Raw genomic sequence first — 18,592 nt, 5'->3', positions numbered from 1 at the left:
CAATGAACAATGTAAACAATGAGTATAGTAAACAAAGAGCAATGTAAACAATGAACAATGCAAACAAGGGGCAGTGTAAACAATGAGTATAGTAAACAGCAGTGTAAACAATGAACAATGCAAACAATGAGCTGTGTAAACAATGAGTATAGTAAACAACGAGCAGTGTTAACAATGAACAATGCAAACAATGAGCCGTGTAAACAATGAGTATAGTAAACAGCAGTGTAAACAATGAACAATGCAAACAATGAGCTGTGTAAACAATGAGTATAGTAAACAACGAGCAGTGTTAACAATGAAGAATGCAAACAATGAGCCGTGTAAACAATGAGTATAGTAAACAAAGAGCAGTGTAAACAATGAACAATGTAAACAATGAGTATAGTAAACAAAGCAATGTAAACAATGAACAATGCAAACAAGGGGCAGTGTAAACAATGAACAATGTAAACAATGAGTATAGTAAACAACGAGCAGTGTAAACATTGTGTCATGTCCCTTCTGGTTTCCTTCTGTAATTTGCCCCAAACTTTATATTGAAACCAAAAGACTGAAATAAAAATTGATCTGGATTTCTCTCATAAATCAGGTCAGATATTTCCGCCTTTAAAAAGAAAAAAAACCCTCTGAAAATACCCCGAGAATCATCACAGAACGTGATGGAAAATAATTGCTCATCCTGCTAACAATAGTATACCCAAGCCACGTCACTTTTGGAAAAACTCTTGAAAATCGCCGCAAACAAGGGAGCAGCTGGTAATATTTATATCATTGCTACAAGTTGGGCGATTTTAAGAACGGCCCTTTTTCTTCTTTCTTGTAATTGCCTCGTAGTAAGATGATCGGCTTCTTACATGATTGATGGAGGCTCGGGTCATTTACAGGTGAGTTTCACTAAATTAGAATATCATCTAAAAGTTACTTTATTTCAGTTCTTCAATACAAAAAGTGAAACTCCTATATTATATAGAGTCATTACACACAGAGTGATCTATTTGAAGTGTTTATTTCTGTTAATGTTGATGATTATGGCTTACAGCCAATGAAAACCCAAAAGTCATTATCTCAGTAAAAGAAATATAGCACAGACACATAAGACTAGTGATGAGCGAACGTGGTCGGATTAGCTGTTATCTGAGCATGCTCAGGTGCTAACCGAGTGTCTTCGGCGTGCTCGAATATTATGTTCGATTCCCCGCAGCTGAATGTCTCATGGCTGCATGAGTCCATAGAAAACATCAGACGGTACTCGGATGACATCTGAGTGCAGCCTGATTTCCACAGACTGGCACAATGGAGAAGATGGAGAAAAAATAATTCTCCATCTTCTCCATTGTGAGAATCAGTTCACACTGTCAATTATTAGCATAACTGACTCAATCATTTCAGATGAGGGAATGTGGTGACGAGTTTCTATGATACTTTTCCTCAGATTTTTCCTCTCCTGATTTTGGCTTACAAATACTGAACGTGGCCTAGCCATCAGTAGAAACTTCATAAACATCACATATATCAGAAAGAAGCAAAATGTTTAATTTTTTGCATCATTAAACAAATTAAATTATTAAAATTGTATCTTTTTCCAGCTTTTTACAAAAATAAAGTCACATCTGTCGAGGGGGGGGGGGGGGGGGAAATCAGCTTCAAGTTAAACTGATCTGGTCATGAAAAGGTTAAATCCTTGACAATTGGTTTTGGTGGAGAGATTTTCGGGTGGAGTGTCTATGGATCTCTCCCGCATCGCAGTCACGTAGAATAAGCCACTGGATACCAGTGAGTAATAAGGAGTCCATGAACTGGCTCCATCGCGAGACCTCCGTCATGCGGGACATTCCTTGGGAAGACTGGAGTCAGAACTCGTGCTCTCCTCTTGTACGGGAACGCGGAACCTCTCACCTCCTGGGAAGAGACACCAAAGGGAAGAATTAATTAATTAATTAATTTAAAAAAAAATAAAATGTTTAATACTGCAATAGATCCCAAGCTGGGTGCCCAGTGTCAGGTTAAAGCTTAGGATTGTAGTAAAATTGCTGGGTACCAAGACCACTGCGTTTCGCACAAACATCGAGGTTATTGGGCGGCTGTAGCACCTTCATTATCCGGATGGGTGGAGGTCCCAGGGGTTAAATGATGATCTAATCTAGTGATCTGTCATAAGATTATAGGATCCTAACGACATCTGTCATAATACAAACTGCATACATTATTGAACGGTTATCTTAGCCCTGATGGGGCTGGTGTACTTACTTTGAAAATTCACATGAGAATGGCTGAATTATTCTTTGTGAAACTTTTTTTTTTCTGTCTAACTATTGGACTCATAAAATGCTCATCGTATAATCAGGATTATATAGCCATTTTGACTCAGGTTTTCAAAGAAAGTACTCCGGTCTCATCAGGTCTAATATGTACACAGTAATGTATTCAGTTTGTACTGTAAAATCTGGTGATAGATCTGGTTTAATATCAGTTTAATTATTGGATAAAAGGATAATCAATTCTTGTGACTCAGTAACATACCCGTCTACAGTAGTAATAGGCCTAAGGACTGGGGGACCTGTCACAAGGTCATAGGTTGGCAGTTTTGTTTGTTTTTTTTGTATCTGATTTTATTGCCACTACTGCCCCTGAGTAATCTATTTTTCTTTTATCTTTTTTTAAATCCGCCATACGGTTCCAAAGATTTTTTTTTTTTATTTGGTAATAATTTTCCTAGCCTTTACAAGTTGACGGTGCTTATAGCATAATACAGAGCAGCCTAATGACATGCCCCAGAGGATCCTGTGAGCCACACCCCTAAGGATCCTGTGAGCCACCCTCCCAGAGGATACTGTAGGCCATGCTCCAGAGGATTCTGTGAGCCACACTGCAGAGGATCCTGTGAGACACCCTCGCAGAGGATCCTGTGAGACACCCTCGCAGAGGATCCTGTGAGACACCCTCGCAGAGGATCCTGTTAGCAACGTCCCAGAGGATCCCATGAGACACCCCCCCAGAGGATCATGTTAGCAACGCCCCAGAGGATCCTGTGAGCCACGCCTCCTCAAAGAGCCAAAAAATGGCATTAATTAAAGAGGCTTATATCTCTGGAACCATATGGTGGATTTAAAACAAAAAAAACAAACCAGAATTCTCAGGGGAGCAGTGGGGGTAAAAAAGTAAATTCTGGACACTTCTGACCTTGTGACACTACCTCTAGTAACACAGACAGCATGTAACAACCCTGGTGGCATCGCTGCATGGCCTCCCATCCCCCACCTGCATTACACTCAAACTCACTCACTTCTCTGGGCCTTGTTGTGACTTCTCTCTGCTGCCAGCTCCATGCTGTGCCTCATGTCTGCTGCTTGCACTGTGAATGCTCTGTCTGTGTGCTTAGGGGGCGGCAACTCCTGTGTCTTATTGAGACTATGTGCACCTTGCTAAGGTGTCCCCGGCCAATTGCCATGAGGCTTCCTGTATTTAAGACATCCCAACCCATTGGTGGGGGCCTGTGCAACTTACTCCATCAGTTAGTTCTTAGCTGCTGAGGTGTCAGACCCTGTCTCTGTTACTCTTATGTCCGCCACCCAGTGGGGCGTAGCACCCTGGCCTGTGTCCTTGTGTAGCCACCCAGTGGGGCGTCGTACCCTGGCCTGTGTCCGTGTCTCTGTGCTTTGTCCCTTTCCTGACTCTGTCTTAGTCTAGTCCTGTTCCTGTGTTCGTTTATATCCCTGTCTTGGTTTGCTTTCTCTGCTGTGTGTACTCTGTGTCTTGCTTTGCTCTGCTTTCTGCGACCTTGCTTTGCTCCTTGCTCTGCACTGTGGTTTTGCTCTCAGCTCTGCACTCTGTACCTTGCTCTGCACTCTGTGGCTTTGCTCTCGGCTCTGCACTCTGTGTCTTGCTCTGCACTCTGACTTTGCTCTGCTGTCAGCTCTGCACTCGGTGTCTTGCTTTTCGCCGCTCTCGGCTCTGCACTCTGTGGCCCTTCTCTGCTTTGCGGCTCCGCTCTGCGGTTCTACCTGGCTCCGCTCCTTGCGGTTCTACCTGGCTCCGCTCCTTGCGGTTCTACCTGGCTCCGCTCCTTGCGGTTCTACCTGGCTCCGCTCCTGCACCTCTGCTCCGCCTCCTGCAGTTCTGCACTTGGTTCCGCCTCCTGCTTTTGGCTCCGCCTCTGGCGTTTCCACTCTTGGCTCCGCCTCCTGCGTTTCTGCACTTGGCTCCACCTCCTGCTCTTGCCTCTACCTCCCGCATTTCTGTGATTGGCTCCGCCTCCTGGCTCCACCTCCTGTGTCTCTATTCTTGGCTCTAGATCCTGTGCTTTCGCTCTGCATCCGCTCTTGTGGTCTTTCTCTACCTATTCTTAAGTCCTCCTGTCTGAACAGGTTCTTACCTGTTTTACACACCAGCCTGCAGACCGGTCCCTACCGGTTCTTCCAGTGTACCAGCCTTGACCGCCTGTCCTGCCAGAGAGCCAGCCATACCTGCCTGCCTACCAGAGAGCCAGCCGTATCCGCCTGTCTGCCAGTGTCTCTGTTGTACCCGTCTGTCTGCCAGAGAGCCAGCCGTGTCTGCCACAGTGCCAGCCGTGCCCGCTTGCCTGTCTATGTTCCGTTCCCCTGTGGGATCAGCAGCCACAGCCAGACACCACCCTGGAGTAGCACCTGGTAGCGTCTTGCCGCACAAGCCTGACCTCACCATCAGAGGTTCCAGCGAAGACCAAGGAAGCTACTTAGTTACGGCCCGTTCCAGGGTAGTCTGGTCTGTGGCATAGTGGGGCTACACCCCCGTGCCAACCAGTCTGGGCGCGAGTGTGACACAGCAAAAGAGACAGACACATCCCCTCAAACCAACTTGCCTTATTGTACTTGACCCCAGCTTGCTGAGAGCCCTAGGCAGGTGCCAAGACTGCCTAGTTTTCTCCTGTTGAGCCCCCTAATAAGAAGGAATTGTGGGGTCATACTTACTGATGTAACCTCTGTTCTTCTTCTTACGATAGGTCTGCATTATCAGGGTCAGGATTATTCCAGCAGATGCTACAAGCAGGATGGCCCCGATCAGGATTAATGACAGAGTCCCTGAAACAACAAACAGGACATTATGTTACATCTTAATTAACGAGGAAAGCAAGATCTGAAACACTGAAGGCCCAAATTATAAATTATCAGGGGTTTTTAAGTGACTTTTCATTTTTTTGTCTCGCGATATTTGTTTGTTTCGGGACAAATGATGCAAGTGGTGGATGATGAAATTTGTGCAAAACTACTTTGCCTTTAACCATTTTTTACAACTTTTTAGCACAAAAAGACCCAAAGTCTTCTAAATGTTGGATAAAAAAAATAAATTATGACATACATAAAATCACAAGGGGGGGACTTTGCGCAAAACTTTTGCAACTTTTAAAAAAGTTAAAACTTAATGAATATAGTCAGTAAACATCTGGAACCCCCGAAACGTCGCTTGCAAATCACAACCATAAAACAATAGGCGAACACACCCATGCTATATACTTACGCCTTAATATCTAAACTTTGGCAGGACATGGACAATTAAAGGGACGGTCAGACAGGTCTGCACCAGTTTTCTTAGAGCGGCTGAGTATGGTTTCACCCAACAAGACGAATCAGAGCCACCAAACCGCAGCATTTTTGTTACGAAGTTTCCACCAAAAAACACCCGTATTCCCATGTCTCTCAAGTCTTAATATATTATGTCTGCAAAAGTAGAGACCAAATACAAGGGGAAGCTGCTGAACAGGAAATAGGATCCCGTCTGACACTGATCCTCGCCACAGTCTGAACGCTTCGTTCCGATTTCTCCCCCACCTCCTTCCTCTTCAGGGTTTTTCCCTCATGAACATTTATGATGCATCAATGGGAGACGTCATCGGTGTGTGATTATCTTCTATGACTACCATGCAATCATCATATGGATTTTTGCTATGGGAAAGTAATAATCTTTCTTATGTTATGTCAAAAATGGAAAGACTACAAAAAGACAGAAGAGGATTTTCCCCTGTGGGAAAAAACAAACACATCTGCAGAAAACCCCAAAATGAAAAATATTTATATATATTTTTCAGCCTGACCAGGAAAGTCTGAAGGTTTATCCTCTCTATTTCTCTATTCTATCATTATTTTCTTGGAATCCCCTGTATGGAAACTGAGACTTGCTGAATGCAAACGGAAACGGGCTGAGATCTGCTGAAGTTTTAGAATCCAGTGGGCTTGGACTGGCCGGCTGGAGAGCAGGAGAATCCTCCGGTGGGCTCCTGTGCAAAAATGGGCAACCACCTACTTACAGTATATGAGCACGTGAAACGTGAAAAAACCCTTTAAATTACATTTACCGGCAGAATTATAGCTAGTCTATCTTTCACCCAGGGATAAAGTGCCCTAAATACCCTGGATATATGTTCCAGTTGCCCCCCTTCCCTTAGTGAAGCCCCTCGGCTTACCCCAATGCAATGCTGTACTAGATGTGGTGGTGTTACGGACCGAGATATGGTTAGTAGTTGTTGTAACATTCGGAAGGCTGGATACTTTTATTCTGTAACTGGAAGAAGTTGGTGTCCAAGTAGTGGTGGGAGTTGTAACCATCACATTGCTGGATTTGGTACATTTCACGTCCATCACGGCAGATCCTTGCTCTAAGACGTTTTGACCATTAGCACTACAGCTGAAAAGCAAAAAACAGGGCAATGTAAAAATCAAAAGTACAGCTTAAAGGGAATCTGTCAGCAGGATTTTGCTATGTAATCTGAAGACAGCATACTGTAGGGATTAAAACAGATTTCAGCCACGCCTCTCTTATCAAGCTCTGTGGTTTTGTTTGCGTGCAATGATTGTTTTAGCACCAAGAGCTTATTATTGCTGGACCATCCGGCAACGCCCGTTCCTGTGATAGGCACCTCACTGTACATGGACTTTGTACACAGAAATCCTGGTGTGGGCAGGGCTAGCTGTGGTGTGGGCAGGGTTAGCTGTGGTGTGGGCAGGGTTAGCTTTCTCAGCTCTGCTTCACTCGAAATCTAAAAGCTCTGATTGTATCAGAATGGCTGCGCCCAGTAATCTAAGTGATACATCGTTGGATTCAGATTTTTATTGCCTACATTATGCTTCTCTCAGATAAGGTAGAAAAAACCTGCTGACAGATTCCCTTTAAATATAAGAAACAGGCAACGTGGATAGCAGAGGAGGTAGACTACACGAATAAGGAATTCTTAGGCTATGATTGAAACACATAGTGACAGCCCTTCTACGATAGCCCTAACCCACCTCTTCAACCTATCACTATCTTCTGGTAATTTCCCCTCTGCCTTCAAACATGCCACAATCACACCTATCCTCAAAAAAGACAAACCTCGACCCAACTGCTATGCCCAGCTATCGCCCCATATCACTGCTCCTGTTTGCTTCAAAACTCCTTGAGCAGCAAGACCATGCGCAACTTTCCTCCCACCTCTCATCTAACTCTCTCCTTGACAACCTCCAATCTGGTTTCCGCCCCAAGCACTCCACCGAAACTGCCCTGACCAAAATTACTAATGACTTACCCACAGCCAAAGCTAACAGACAGTTCTCCATCCTCCTCCTTCTCGACCTGTCCTCTCCCTTCGACACAGTTGACCACTGCCTACTGCTACAGATTCTTTCTTCCCTTGGCATCAAAGGCCTTGCCCTGTCCTGGATTGCCTCATACCTTTCCGACCGCACATTTATAGTTTCCCACTCCCACACTACCTCCTCATCCCGCCCTCTCTCTGTTGGAGTCCCTTGAGGCTCTGTCCTAGGACCACTACTTTTTTCCATCTATACCCTTGGCCTAGGACAACTCAAAGTCCCATGGCTTCCAGTACCATCTATATGCGGACGACACTCAGATCTACCTCTCTGGCCCAGATGTCACCTCTCTGCTGTACAGAATCCCGGAGTGTCTGTCAGCCATATCCTCCTTTTACAACTCTCACTTCCTGAAACTCAATGTAGACAAAACCAAACTCATTATCTTTCCCCCATCTCACGTATCCCCCCCTACCTGATCTATCTATTATGGTAAATGGCATCACGCACTCTCCCGCACCTGAAATCCGCTGCCTCGGGGTAACTCTCAACTCTGCCCTGACCTTCAAACCGCAAGTCCAAACTCTTGCCACCTCCTGTCGCCTCCACCTCAAAAATATTTCCAGAATCTGTCCCTTCCTCAGCCCACAATCTACTAAAACTCTTGTGCATGCCCTCATCATCTCCCGCCTCGACTACTGTAACACCCTCCTCTGTGGCCTCCCTGCTAACACCCTTGCACCACTCCAGTCTGTCCTTAATTCTGCTGCCCGCCTAATGCACCTCTCTCCTCGCTACTCCCCTCTGCAAATCCCTCCACTGGCTCCCAATTCCCCAACGAATCCAGTTCAAACTACAAACACTGATCTACAAAGCCATCCATAACCGGTCCCCTCCATATATCTCTGAACTAATCTCCCAATATCTTCCCTCACGTAATCTTCGATTCTCCCAAGACCTCCTACTCTCCTCCACACTAAGGCTACTTTCACACTAGCGTCGGTACGGGGCCGTCGCGCTGCGTCGGCCCGACGTACCGACGCATACTGTGCAAGCGCTGCACAACGGGGGCAGCGGATGCTGTTTTTCCACGCATCCGCTGCCCCATTGTGAGGTGCGGGGAGGTGGGGGCGGAGTTCCGGCCGCACATGCGCGGTCGGAAATGGCGGACCGTCGGCACAAAAAAACGTTACATGTAACGTTTTTTGCTGCCCGTGGTCCACCACAACACGACGCAACCGTCGCACGACGGTTGCGACGTGTGTCGATATGTCGCAATGCGTCGCTAATGTTAGTCTATGGGGAAAAAACGCATCCTGCAGACGACTTTGCAGGATGCGTTTTTTCGCCAAAACGACGCATTGTGACGTATGCAAAAAACGCTAGTGTGAAAGTAGCCTTATTCGTTCCTCACACAACCGCCTCCAAGATTTCTCCCGAATATCCCCCATCCTCTGGAATTCCACGCCTCAACACGTCCGGTTATCCACCACATTTGGATCCTTCAAACGGAACCTGAAAACCCATCTCTTCAGGAAAGCCTACAGCCTGCAATAACCATTCTGCTGCCTCACCACCACCTGAGCTGCAGCCTCACCAACCACCCGAGCTGCTGCCTCGCCACCACCTGAACTGCCGCCTCACAACCACCCGAGCTGCCACCTCGCCACCACCCGAGCTGCTGCCTCACCACCACCCGAGCTGCCGCACCCTCGACCTTCTGTCTCTTCCCCATTATCCCGTAGAAAGTAAGTCCGCAAGGACAGGGTCCTCTCCCCTCTGTACCAGTCTGTCATTGTTAATTTGTTTACTGTAAACGATATCTATAATTTTGTATGTAACCCCTTCTCATGTACAGCACCATGGAATTAGTGGTGCTATATAAATAATAATAATAATAATACATCTGCAGTATTTCCATCATGACAAAATTTACATCAGAAAACTGTACCAGGTTTGACTGCAACTTGCTGCAGTTTTGCAATCGTTCGCTCAGTTTTTACAAGTGAAACATTATTTCATATGGTTTACCTATAATAAAAAGCCTTTTTTTAAATGTAGTTTTCTACCAGGTAAACAATCACTAAAATCACATAGGTCAACATACTCTACATTTGTCAACCCAAGTGAGCAGTAGAAAAGGGGCCCCCTGGAGCCGTCGTGGCCACGGGGGCGGCTGCTCTTCTCTATCAAGCATTTGTCATGGCATGAAGACTTTATTTCTGCCGAATAAGATCCCAGTAGTTGGGTCAAGAAAACAACTTGAAGTTTTTAAATAAGAAGGTTTGTATTTATTTTTGAATTACTTACTTTGTCCATGGCTGACAGACACTATTTTCTGCCACTGAAAAATATCCAGGTTTGCAGGGCTGGCATTCTGAAAAAAAAAAAAAAAAAAATTGATAGTGTCCTAGTGATTCACAGTAGTATAACCAAAAGCTGCCAGTTATAAAGCTGGTCTGACCTAGTCTACATGTACTCCCATTTATAGAAAGAAAAAAGTGTCCACACACCTTCTAAAACTGGTGACTAGGATGTGTGACAGTTATTTCCCATCAGGGGCTTAACTATAGTATTAGTAGTCGATTCGCTTCGCCCTGGTCCAGAGTCCAGTCTAAGTTCAGGGAAGCTGCTCTTCATTTCTGCGGCCAGGATCCACGGCTGGATATCATGGGCACTTCCGACACTAGCGTCATGGCACGCTGTCACAATATGTGGATCTTGGTAAGGCTTAAAGGTGCACAGTATGTCAGGCCATGGATGTCGGGCTCAGAAATGAAGAACGGCTATCAGGTAGGATCAGACTGGATGCTGGACCAGAGCGAAGCTCAGTAAATTGCTCCTGATTAGTACTCTTTATATATAAATGGCCATGCACACCACATACTGTTATTCACAATCTCCTTTCCCTTGTCACATAGACAGGCGGTTTTGCGCTTGTTTTTTGCTGTACTTCCTTCAGGACATTCACAAACGGCATCTGAGCTTTTCGTGCACGGCTTCTTCTCAATGCTCCCTAAAGCTGTCAAATCAGGAGGCAATAAAATCATGATCAGAAGAAGTGACTTTCCTATATTATCTCATTTGCATGTCCTCCAGTGTCCCCAATTATTAAGAGTTTAATAAGTGACTTCACTCCATGGGTGTGCCGATCGTGGTCATGAATGGACATGAGTGGGTGAGGGGTCTGCCGACGCCAGAGAGCAAACTTCAACTGGATGTGCATCCTCGGGTGTACATTTAACTGAACTGCATTGCGGTGCCCCGCTGCAATACAATCTGCCGGCCAATCAGAGGCCAGCAGTTGATTTTGGTGTGTATGTGACCGGGGGTGCATGGCAGTGACATCATCCACTCCCATTGATTGCATGTTAAAGTCAACTTCCGGCTTCAGAATAGGACGCCATGCGGCTGGGGAGCGGAGCAAAAGTAAGTATAATAGTTTTTTTCTATGCATTAAAGGGCCACTGTCACCCCCCTCCAGCCGTTATAAACTAAAAGAGCCACCTTGTGCAGCAGTAATGCTGCAGTCTAACAAGGTGGCTCTTTTAGTTTTAGGTTCAAGCATACCCCAAATAAAACGTTTTTATACTTAGCCACAATTCCTGTCTCTAGCCAGGTAGGCGGGTCCTCCCTCCCCAGCTTGGCCAGCTCCTCTGCCGTCACTCACATCTTCCTGCGCTTTCGGCGCCGCCCCCTCAGCGCTGTTATCGTTTCAAATCCGGCAGTAAGCTCTGGCCGTCTGATGTAATGGCTGATACCAGAGAACAAAAGACATCCACAGAACACCAGGATGGATCTGCTGCACAGCAAATAGCTGTAGGACCTGCGATGTCACTGCCATGTGATTAGGGCAATCACTGCGCCGAAAGCGCAGGAAGATGTGAGTGACGGCAGAGGAGCTGGCCAAGCTGGGGAGTGAGGACCCGCCTACCTGGCTAGAGACAGGAATTGTGGCTAAGTATAAAAACGTTTTATTTGGGGTATGCTTGAACCTAAAACTAAAAGAGCCACCTTGTTAGAATGCAGCATTACTGCTGCACAAGGTGGCTCTTTTAGTTTATAACGGCTGGAGGGGGGGTGACAGTGGCCCTTTAAAGAACAGCGGCAGAATGGGGACGTATACCAGGATGGGGGGATATCCCAGGATAAGAGACGTACAGTATATACAAGGATGGGGCCCAGGATAAGGGACATATATACTAGGATGGGGTGTAATATATATATATATATATATATATATATATATATATATATATATATATATATATATATATATTTTACAGACCAAAAGTTTGGACACACCTCATTTAAAGATTTTTCTGTATTTTTGTGACTATGAAAATTGTACATTCACACTGAAGGCATCAAAACTATGAATTAACACATGTGGAATTATATACTTAACAAAAAACTGTGAAACAACTGAAATTAAGTCTTATATTCTAGGTTCTTCAAAGTAGCCACCTTTTGCTTTAATGACTGCTTTGCACACTCTTGGCATTCTCTTGATGAGCTTCAAGAGGCAGTCACCGGGAATGGTCTTCCAACAATCTTGAAGGAGTTCCCAGAGATGCTTAGCACTTGTCGGCCCTTTTGCCTTCACTCTGCGGTCCAGCTCACCCCAAACCATCTCGATTGGGTTCAGGTCTGGTGACTCTGGAGGCCAGGTCATCTGGCGTAGCACCCCACCACTCTCCTTCTTGGTCAAATAGCCCTTACACAGCCTGGAGGAGTGTTTGGGGTCATTGTCCTGTTGAAAAATAAATGATGGTCCAACTAAACGCAAACTGGATGGAATAGCATGCTACTGCAAGATGCTGTGGTAGCCATGCTGGTTCAGTATGCCTTCAATTTTGAATAAATCCCCAACAGTGTCACCAGCAAAGCACCCCCACACCATCACACCTCCTCCTCCATGCTTCACGGTGGGAACCAGGCATGTAGAGTCCATTCGTTCACCTTTTCTGCGTCGCACAAAGACATGATGGTTGGAACCAAAAATCTCAAATTTGGACTCATCAGACCAAAGCACAGATTTCCACTGGTCTAAAGTCCATTCCTTGGGTTCTTTAGCCCTAACAAGTCTCTTCTGCTTGTTGCCTGTCCTTAGCAGTGGTTTCCTAGCAGCTATTTTACCATGAAGGCCTGCTGCACAAAGTCCCCTCTTAACAGTTGTTGTAGAGATGTGTCTGCTGCTAGAACTCTGTGTGGCATTGACCTGGTCTCTAATCTGAGCTGCTGTTAACCTGCGATTTCTGAGGCTGGTGACTCGGATAAACTTATCCTCAGAAGCAGAGGTGACTCTTGGTCTTCCTTTCAGGGGGCGGTCCTCATGTGAACCAGTTGTGGCGCTTGGTTATTTCTTACCTTAGCTGCTGTTTTCTTGCCATAATACAAATTCTAACAATCTATTCAGTAGGACTATCAGCTGTGTATCCACCAGACTTCTGCACAACACAACTGATGCTCCCAACCCCATTTATAAGGCAAGAAATCCCACTTATTAAACCTGACAGGGCACACCTGTGCAGTGAAAATCATTCCCGGTGACTACCTCTTGAAGCTCATCAAGAGAATGCCAAGAGTGTGCAAAGCAGTCATCAAAGCAAAAGGTGGCTACTTTGAAGAACCTAGAATATGACATATTTTCAGTTGTTTCACACTTTGTTAAGTATATAATTCCACATGTGTTAATTCATAGTTTTGATGCCTTCAGTGTGAATTTACAATTTTCATAGTCATGAAAATACAGAAAAATCTTTAAATGAGAAGGTGTGTCCAAACTTTTGGTCTGTACTGTATATACCAAGATATGGTATACATATACCAGGATGAGGGATATATAAACCAGGATGGGGCCCAAGATAAGGTATATATATATATATATATATATATATATATATATATATACCAGGATGGGGCACAGATCTTGCACTTGGCCCTGGTCCAAATCTTGCAACGGGGCCCATCGGACTCTACTCACGCCACTGTTTCCATCAGAGCAGGACATACCCTTTAAAACAGCTGGATTCTGAGTTGGGAGGACATTTCTGTCACCCACAAACCCTAATAAGAAATCTAGAAGGGGCTGTCATGTCCCTGGTATTTTTTTAGCTCACCTGTGTTACAGAACGTGCACTGCTTACAGCCTTCTCGGACATTCTTCTCATTGAAGCTTTTTTCCCTACAATTTCCACATTTCGATGCTTTATTCCATTGTGTGCATATTTCTGATATCTCCTGACCTAAAAAGAAGGGGCAAGGAACAGTATGAAATATAAGGTCATCAGTCAGGAGGGATGAGACGTCATACCAGCACATGACAGCTGCAGCCAATCGCTGGCCTCAGCGGTGATGCCTGCAAGTATGGTGGGTTATCACTGAGGCTGGTGATTGGCTCCTGGAAAAGAAACAAAGACCGGCAGGAAACCACTGGCGCATTGGTGCCAATCAGCAGAGCTTTAGCCAGTGAGTAATGTGCCTTTTTCTTGCTTATAGGGGTTATCCGCCTTTAGATAATCTTTGTCTCTGAGCGCAGCTTGATATTATTGTACTTTTTTGGCAACAGATTGCGTCACCACAAGGGAAATTAAAGCAATTGTCCAGTCCTCAGACAAAACTCACCAGTGAGTGCGGATGGTCACATGTATGAAATTTACATACGTGCAGTCACATGCAGGCTAGATGTGCTTGGCTAGTCGGAATGTGACCGGAAGTGTGCAATTTGCATACCTGCTGTCACATGACCGCCTGCTCTCGCTGGCAATACCAGTGAATCCTAACAGTGTGTGCACCGCAAGCTCTCAGAATTCAGAATCAAAGTTTTATCAGAGGACCGGACACCCCTCTTTTAAGGAGTATACTGGCAACATTTAAATTGATGAGCCATATAAAAAGAGGGGCTTCTTCTGTTCAGGACCCTATTGGAATATAAACCTAAAACATGATCCATGACGCATATTTTGAGAAAAAGTCACAATTTTATTTAATCAGAATAATAACATGAAGAAAATGAACTCTTCCCAAACCCCCCTCCTGTGCAATTTTAATTATTTTTTTTATCTTGTTGAATTTTTTTTTTTTCATTTTCTTCATGTTATTGTTATTATTCTGATTAAATAAAATTGTTACTTTTTCTCGAATATGCGTTGTGGGTCATGTTTTAGGATTATACTGTACTGTGTAATGCTTAATTTCTCCTGCAGGGGTGCCGCAGTGAAATTGTACACTTACAGCGAGGTTTGACCACAGTTTGCCCCCTGTACTGTACAATGTGAAACTTTTAGGACGCAGTCAGACGGCCATAATAATCGGAAAGCAGTGCACGGACCCGCCAGGGGTGAATGGGTCCTGCTGATGTCATTGATATGGGAATTAGGCTGGAGAGCTATTTGTAGATCTGAAGCCTCTGTCACTCCAGCTCTACTCCCAGCTAAGTGCCACGTCCTCCTGCATGACTGACAGCCTCTATACTGCGTGACTTCAGGCAAAGGAGCTGTCAATCAAGGTGCTGGGCGGGGAATAGAGATGGAGTGACGGAGGCTTCAGATCTACCATAGCTCTTAAGCATCGTTTGCATATCAAATCGAATGCTGATTTCTCAGTAATAGACCGGCTATGTAAAGGTATTAATGGACTAGTTTTTTAAAGCACTACAGGCACATATAGTTTTTTTTTGGGGGGGAATGAAATCCTGATGACAGATTCCCCTAAATTATAATAATAATAATAATAATAATAATAATAATAATAAATTAGTGGCTTCCTTTAATGGGAAATAGAGAGATTCTGAGTGTGGAGACTACTATGAATAGGGAATATGGAAAGGATATAATATAAGGAGGTAACACATTTAGGTGGTTCTTCCGCTAAATCCAGCAATGAGCGGCAGATCCGCAGCCATAGCGGAATGTGCGAGCACAAGACCAGTCCCTTTCTTTTCGGGATTTCCCCCTTTGTCTGCTTTTCACTATGAAAGGTGCAACGTCTGCAGATCTCTGTATAGTGAATGTGAACTATATTTATCTCAAGAAAAAAACGAAAAAAACATCCTCACCCCCATCCCGCACCCCCACACACAGGAGCCTTAAAGGCGCAGGCTGCACTTTACATGTATCACAATAGGAAGTCACAGACTGATATCTGATCATCAACAGGATTTGATATTTCCACTTCCAACTTCTGGGGAAATTACATAGAAGTTTATCTTAAATGACGATTCACAAGGAGGACGGCTCGTGTAATATGGACGCCACATAGCGACACATCAGAGTCATGATATGAATGTAACACAAAAATAGGAAATGTCCGAATATAAAGGAAGGTGACAAATGGCGCAAACAATTGTGGACTTTATTCCCAATGCGACATTTCAGTCGGAGTCAGCAGTGCTGCCTTCCCCTAGATCTGGATATCTAGACAGACAGTGAGATTAGACGATATATATCAAGATATAATAGAAAAATATATGGAAAAACAAAGCAACAGCAAGCCAAGAAAAAGTGGCCGCAAGAGTCACAGATCCTGGAACTACTGTACTCACTACTATATGTAAAATAAGAAAAAGGCAGCAAATGCACATGGAGGCACGGGATAAAGAAATCGCTTCACCTGCAACTAATGCCAGGGTTTATTTTATGCAGCTAGAAAGTGATAGCTTTAAAAGAGCGAGGGGAAGGGGAAAGAGGAAAGGAGAAGAGAAAAAAAAAAAGAGAAGAGAAAGAAGTGGAGTAGAGAAAAAGAGAGGAGAGAGAGGGAAAGAAAGAAAGAAAGAAAGAAAGAAAGAAAGAAAGAAAGAAAGAAAGAAGCGAGAAAGAAAGAAAAAGAAAGAAAGAGAAAGCGAGAAAGAAAGAAAGAATAATAGATAGATAGATAGCTAAATGATAGATACCGTACTTTACGGTGAATTTAATGTTACAGAGTAAATGATTCTGATAATTCCCAGTGCTGTGCCCCCTGTATATAGCGGAGCTGTCCCCTGTATATAGCGGAGCTGCCCCCTGTATATAGCGGAGCTGCCCCCTGTATATAGCGGAGCTGTCCCCCGTATATAGCGGAGCTGTCCCCCGTATATAGCGGAGCTGTCCCCTGTATATAGCGGAGCTGCCCCCTGTATATAGCGGAGCTGTCCCCCGTATATAGCGGAGCTGTCCCCTGTATATAGCGGAGCTGCCCCCTGTATATAGCGGAGCTGTCCCCCGTATATAGCGGAGCTGTCCCCTGTATATAGCGGAGCTGCCCCCTGTATATAGCGGAGCTGCCCCCTGTATATAGCGGAGCTGTCCCCCGTATATAGCGGAGCTGTCCCCCGTATATAGCGGAGCTGTCCCCTGTATATAGCGGAGCTGCCCCCTGTATATAGCGGAGCTGTCCCCCGTATATAGCGGAGCTGTCCCCTGTATATAGCGGAGCTGCCCCCTGTATATAGCGGAGCTGTCCCCCGTATATAGCGGAGCTGTCCCCTGTATATAGCGGAGCTGCCCCCTGTATATAGCGGAGCTGTCCCCCGTATATAGCGGAGCTGCCCCCTGTATATAGCGGAGCTGCCCCCTGTATATAGCGGAGCTGTCCCCCGTATATAGCGGAGCTGCCCCCCGTATATAGCGGAGCTGTCCCCTGTATATAGCGGAGCTGCCCCCTGTATATAGCGGAGCTGCCCCCTGTATATAGCGGAGCTGCCCCCTGTATATAGCGGAGCTGTCCCCCGTATATAGCGGAGCTGCCCCCTGTATATAGCGGAGCTGCCCCCTGTATATAGCGGAGCTGTCCCCCGTATATAGCGGAGCTGCCCCCCGTATATAGCGGAGCTGTCCCCTGTATATAGCGGAGCTGTCCCCTGTATATAGCGGAGCTGTCCCCTGTATATAGCGGAGCTGCCCCCTGTATATAGCGGAGCTGTCCCCCGTATATAGCGGAGCTGTCCCCTGTATATAGCGGAGCTGCCCCCTGTATATAGCGGAGCTGCCCCCTGTATATAGCGGAGCTGTCCCCTGTATATAGCGGAGCTGCCCCCTGTATATAGCGGAGCTGTCCCCTGTATATAGCGGAGCTGTCCCCCGTATATAGCGGAGCTGCCCCCCGTATATAGCGGAGCTGTCCCCTGTATATAGCGGAGCTGCCCCCTGTATATAGCGGAGCTTCTGCCGTCTCCTCTGTGGTGAGCGCACACCGCCCGTGTACAGTAATGAGGGGATATCACTGTATCCGTCCCCTCTCACCACCCGCCCCCCCCCCCCCCCCCTGTACATATCCCCCCAGTCCCCCCGGTCCCACCTGCGTCGCAGTAGTTGCAGCACACGTCCCGACCCCCGGAGGTCTCCGGATACTGCTCCGCAGGACACGCAGAGGCGGCAGCCCGGTCAGGCAGCAGAGCGCGGAGTGTGAGGAGCAGCAGCCCGGTGATCGCCCGCAGCCCCGCAGCCTCCATCAGCGGCAATGACTGCTCCATACCGGCTCTGCTCGCGGCTTATTATAACGGGGAGGAGTGGGCGGGGCGTCCTGACTCCTGGGCGCACACTTTCCTTTACAACTGAATATAACAGTAACCAATCAGATTTCTGCTTTAATGTGAATTAATGTGCTGCAGAAATAAAAGCTGGAGTCTGATTGGTCGCTATAGAAAATCGCTTTGGCTTTTTCCCTAACTTTGGGAACAGTCGTCCTTAGCAACCAATGAGATCACAGCTTATATTTGAGTAGCACATTAAAGCTGTGATCTGATTGGTTGCCAAGTTAGAGCGTAAAAACTAGAACAATTTGCCTTTGTCACCAATCAGACTCCAGCTTTTACTGCGGAAGCCGGTTGCTATAACAAATTGCTCTAGTTTTTGCACTAACTTTAAGGGCAGTTGTCCATAGCAACCATTCAGTTATCCAATTGCCATTTTGCCAACAAAAAAATGAAAAATAAAAGCAGGTGTGTAATTGGTTACGAACAACAGCTGCGATACTTACAAATAAATAATGCAAAATTGATAAAACAGAACCATGAGCAAAATCATTATATTACAACAAAGAGACATAAATTCCTTAAAGGGATCATCCAC

At 45.6% G+C, this 18,592-nt stretch overlaps 1 protein-coding gene across 1 annotated transcript; it reads right to left on the bottom strand.

Moving 5' to 3' along the window:
• Window positions 1–1,515: 1,515 nt before the first annotated feature.
• TNFRSF4 (TNF receptor superfamily member 4) lies at window positions 1,516–18,079 on the bottom strand. The gene is made up of 7 exons (XM_077250177.1): window positions 17,820–18,079; window positions 13,667–13,792; window positions 10,432–10,566; window positions 9,855–9,921; window positions 6,440–6,660; window positions 4,950–5,060; window positions 1,516–1,902 (listed from the first exon to the last, which is right to left on the bottom strand). The coding sequence occupies exons 1-7, from the start codon at window positions 17,992–17,994 to the stop codon at window positions 1,823–1,825; spliced, it is 915 nt and encodes a 304-aa protein (XP_077106292.1). The 5' UTR covers window positions 17,995–18,079; the 3' UTR covers window positions 1,516–1,822.
• Between the last annotated feature and the right edge of the window lie 513 nt (window positions 18,080–18,592).

This window comes from Ranitomeya variabilis, chromosome 4, assembly GCF_051348905.1.
Source record: "Ranitomeya variabilis isolate aRanVar5 chromosome 4, aRanVar5.hap1, whole genome shotgun sequence".
Lineage (NCBI taxonomy): Eukaryota > Metazoa > Chordata > Amphibia > Anura > Dendrobatidae > Ranitomeya > Ranitomeya variabilis.
This window is presented reverse-complemented; position numbering and strand designations above follow the sequence as displayed.

Coding starts and splice junctions, on each gene's coding strand:
- TNFRSF4 (XM_077250177.1), bottom strand. CDS start 17,994: ATGGAGCAGTCATTGCCGCTGATGGAGGCTGCGGGGCTGCGGGCGATC. Junction 9,922..10,431: donor AAAGGAGATTGTGAATAACA/GTATGTGGTGTG, acceptor TTTTTTTTTCAG/AATGCCAGCCCTGCAAACCT. Junction 6,661..9,854: donor GTCTGTCAGCCATGGACAAA/GTAAGTAATTCA, acceptor TTTGCTTTTCAG/CTGTAGTGCTAATGGTCAAA.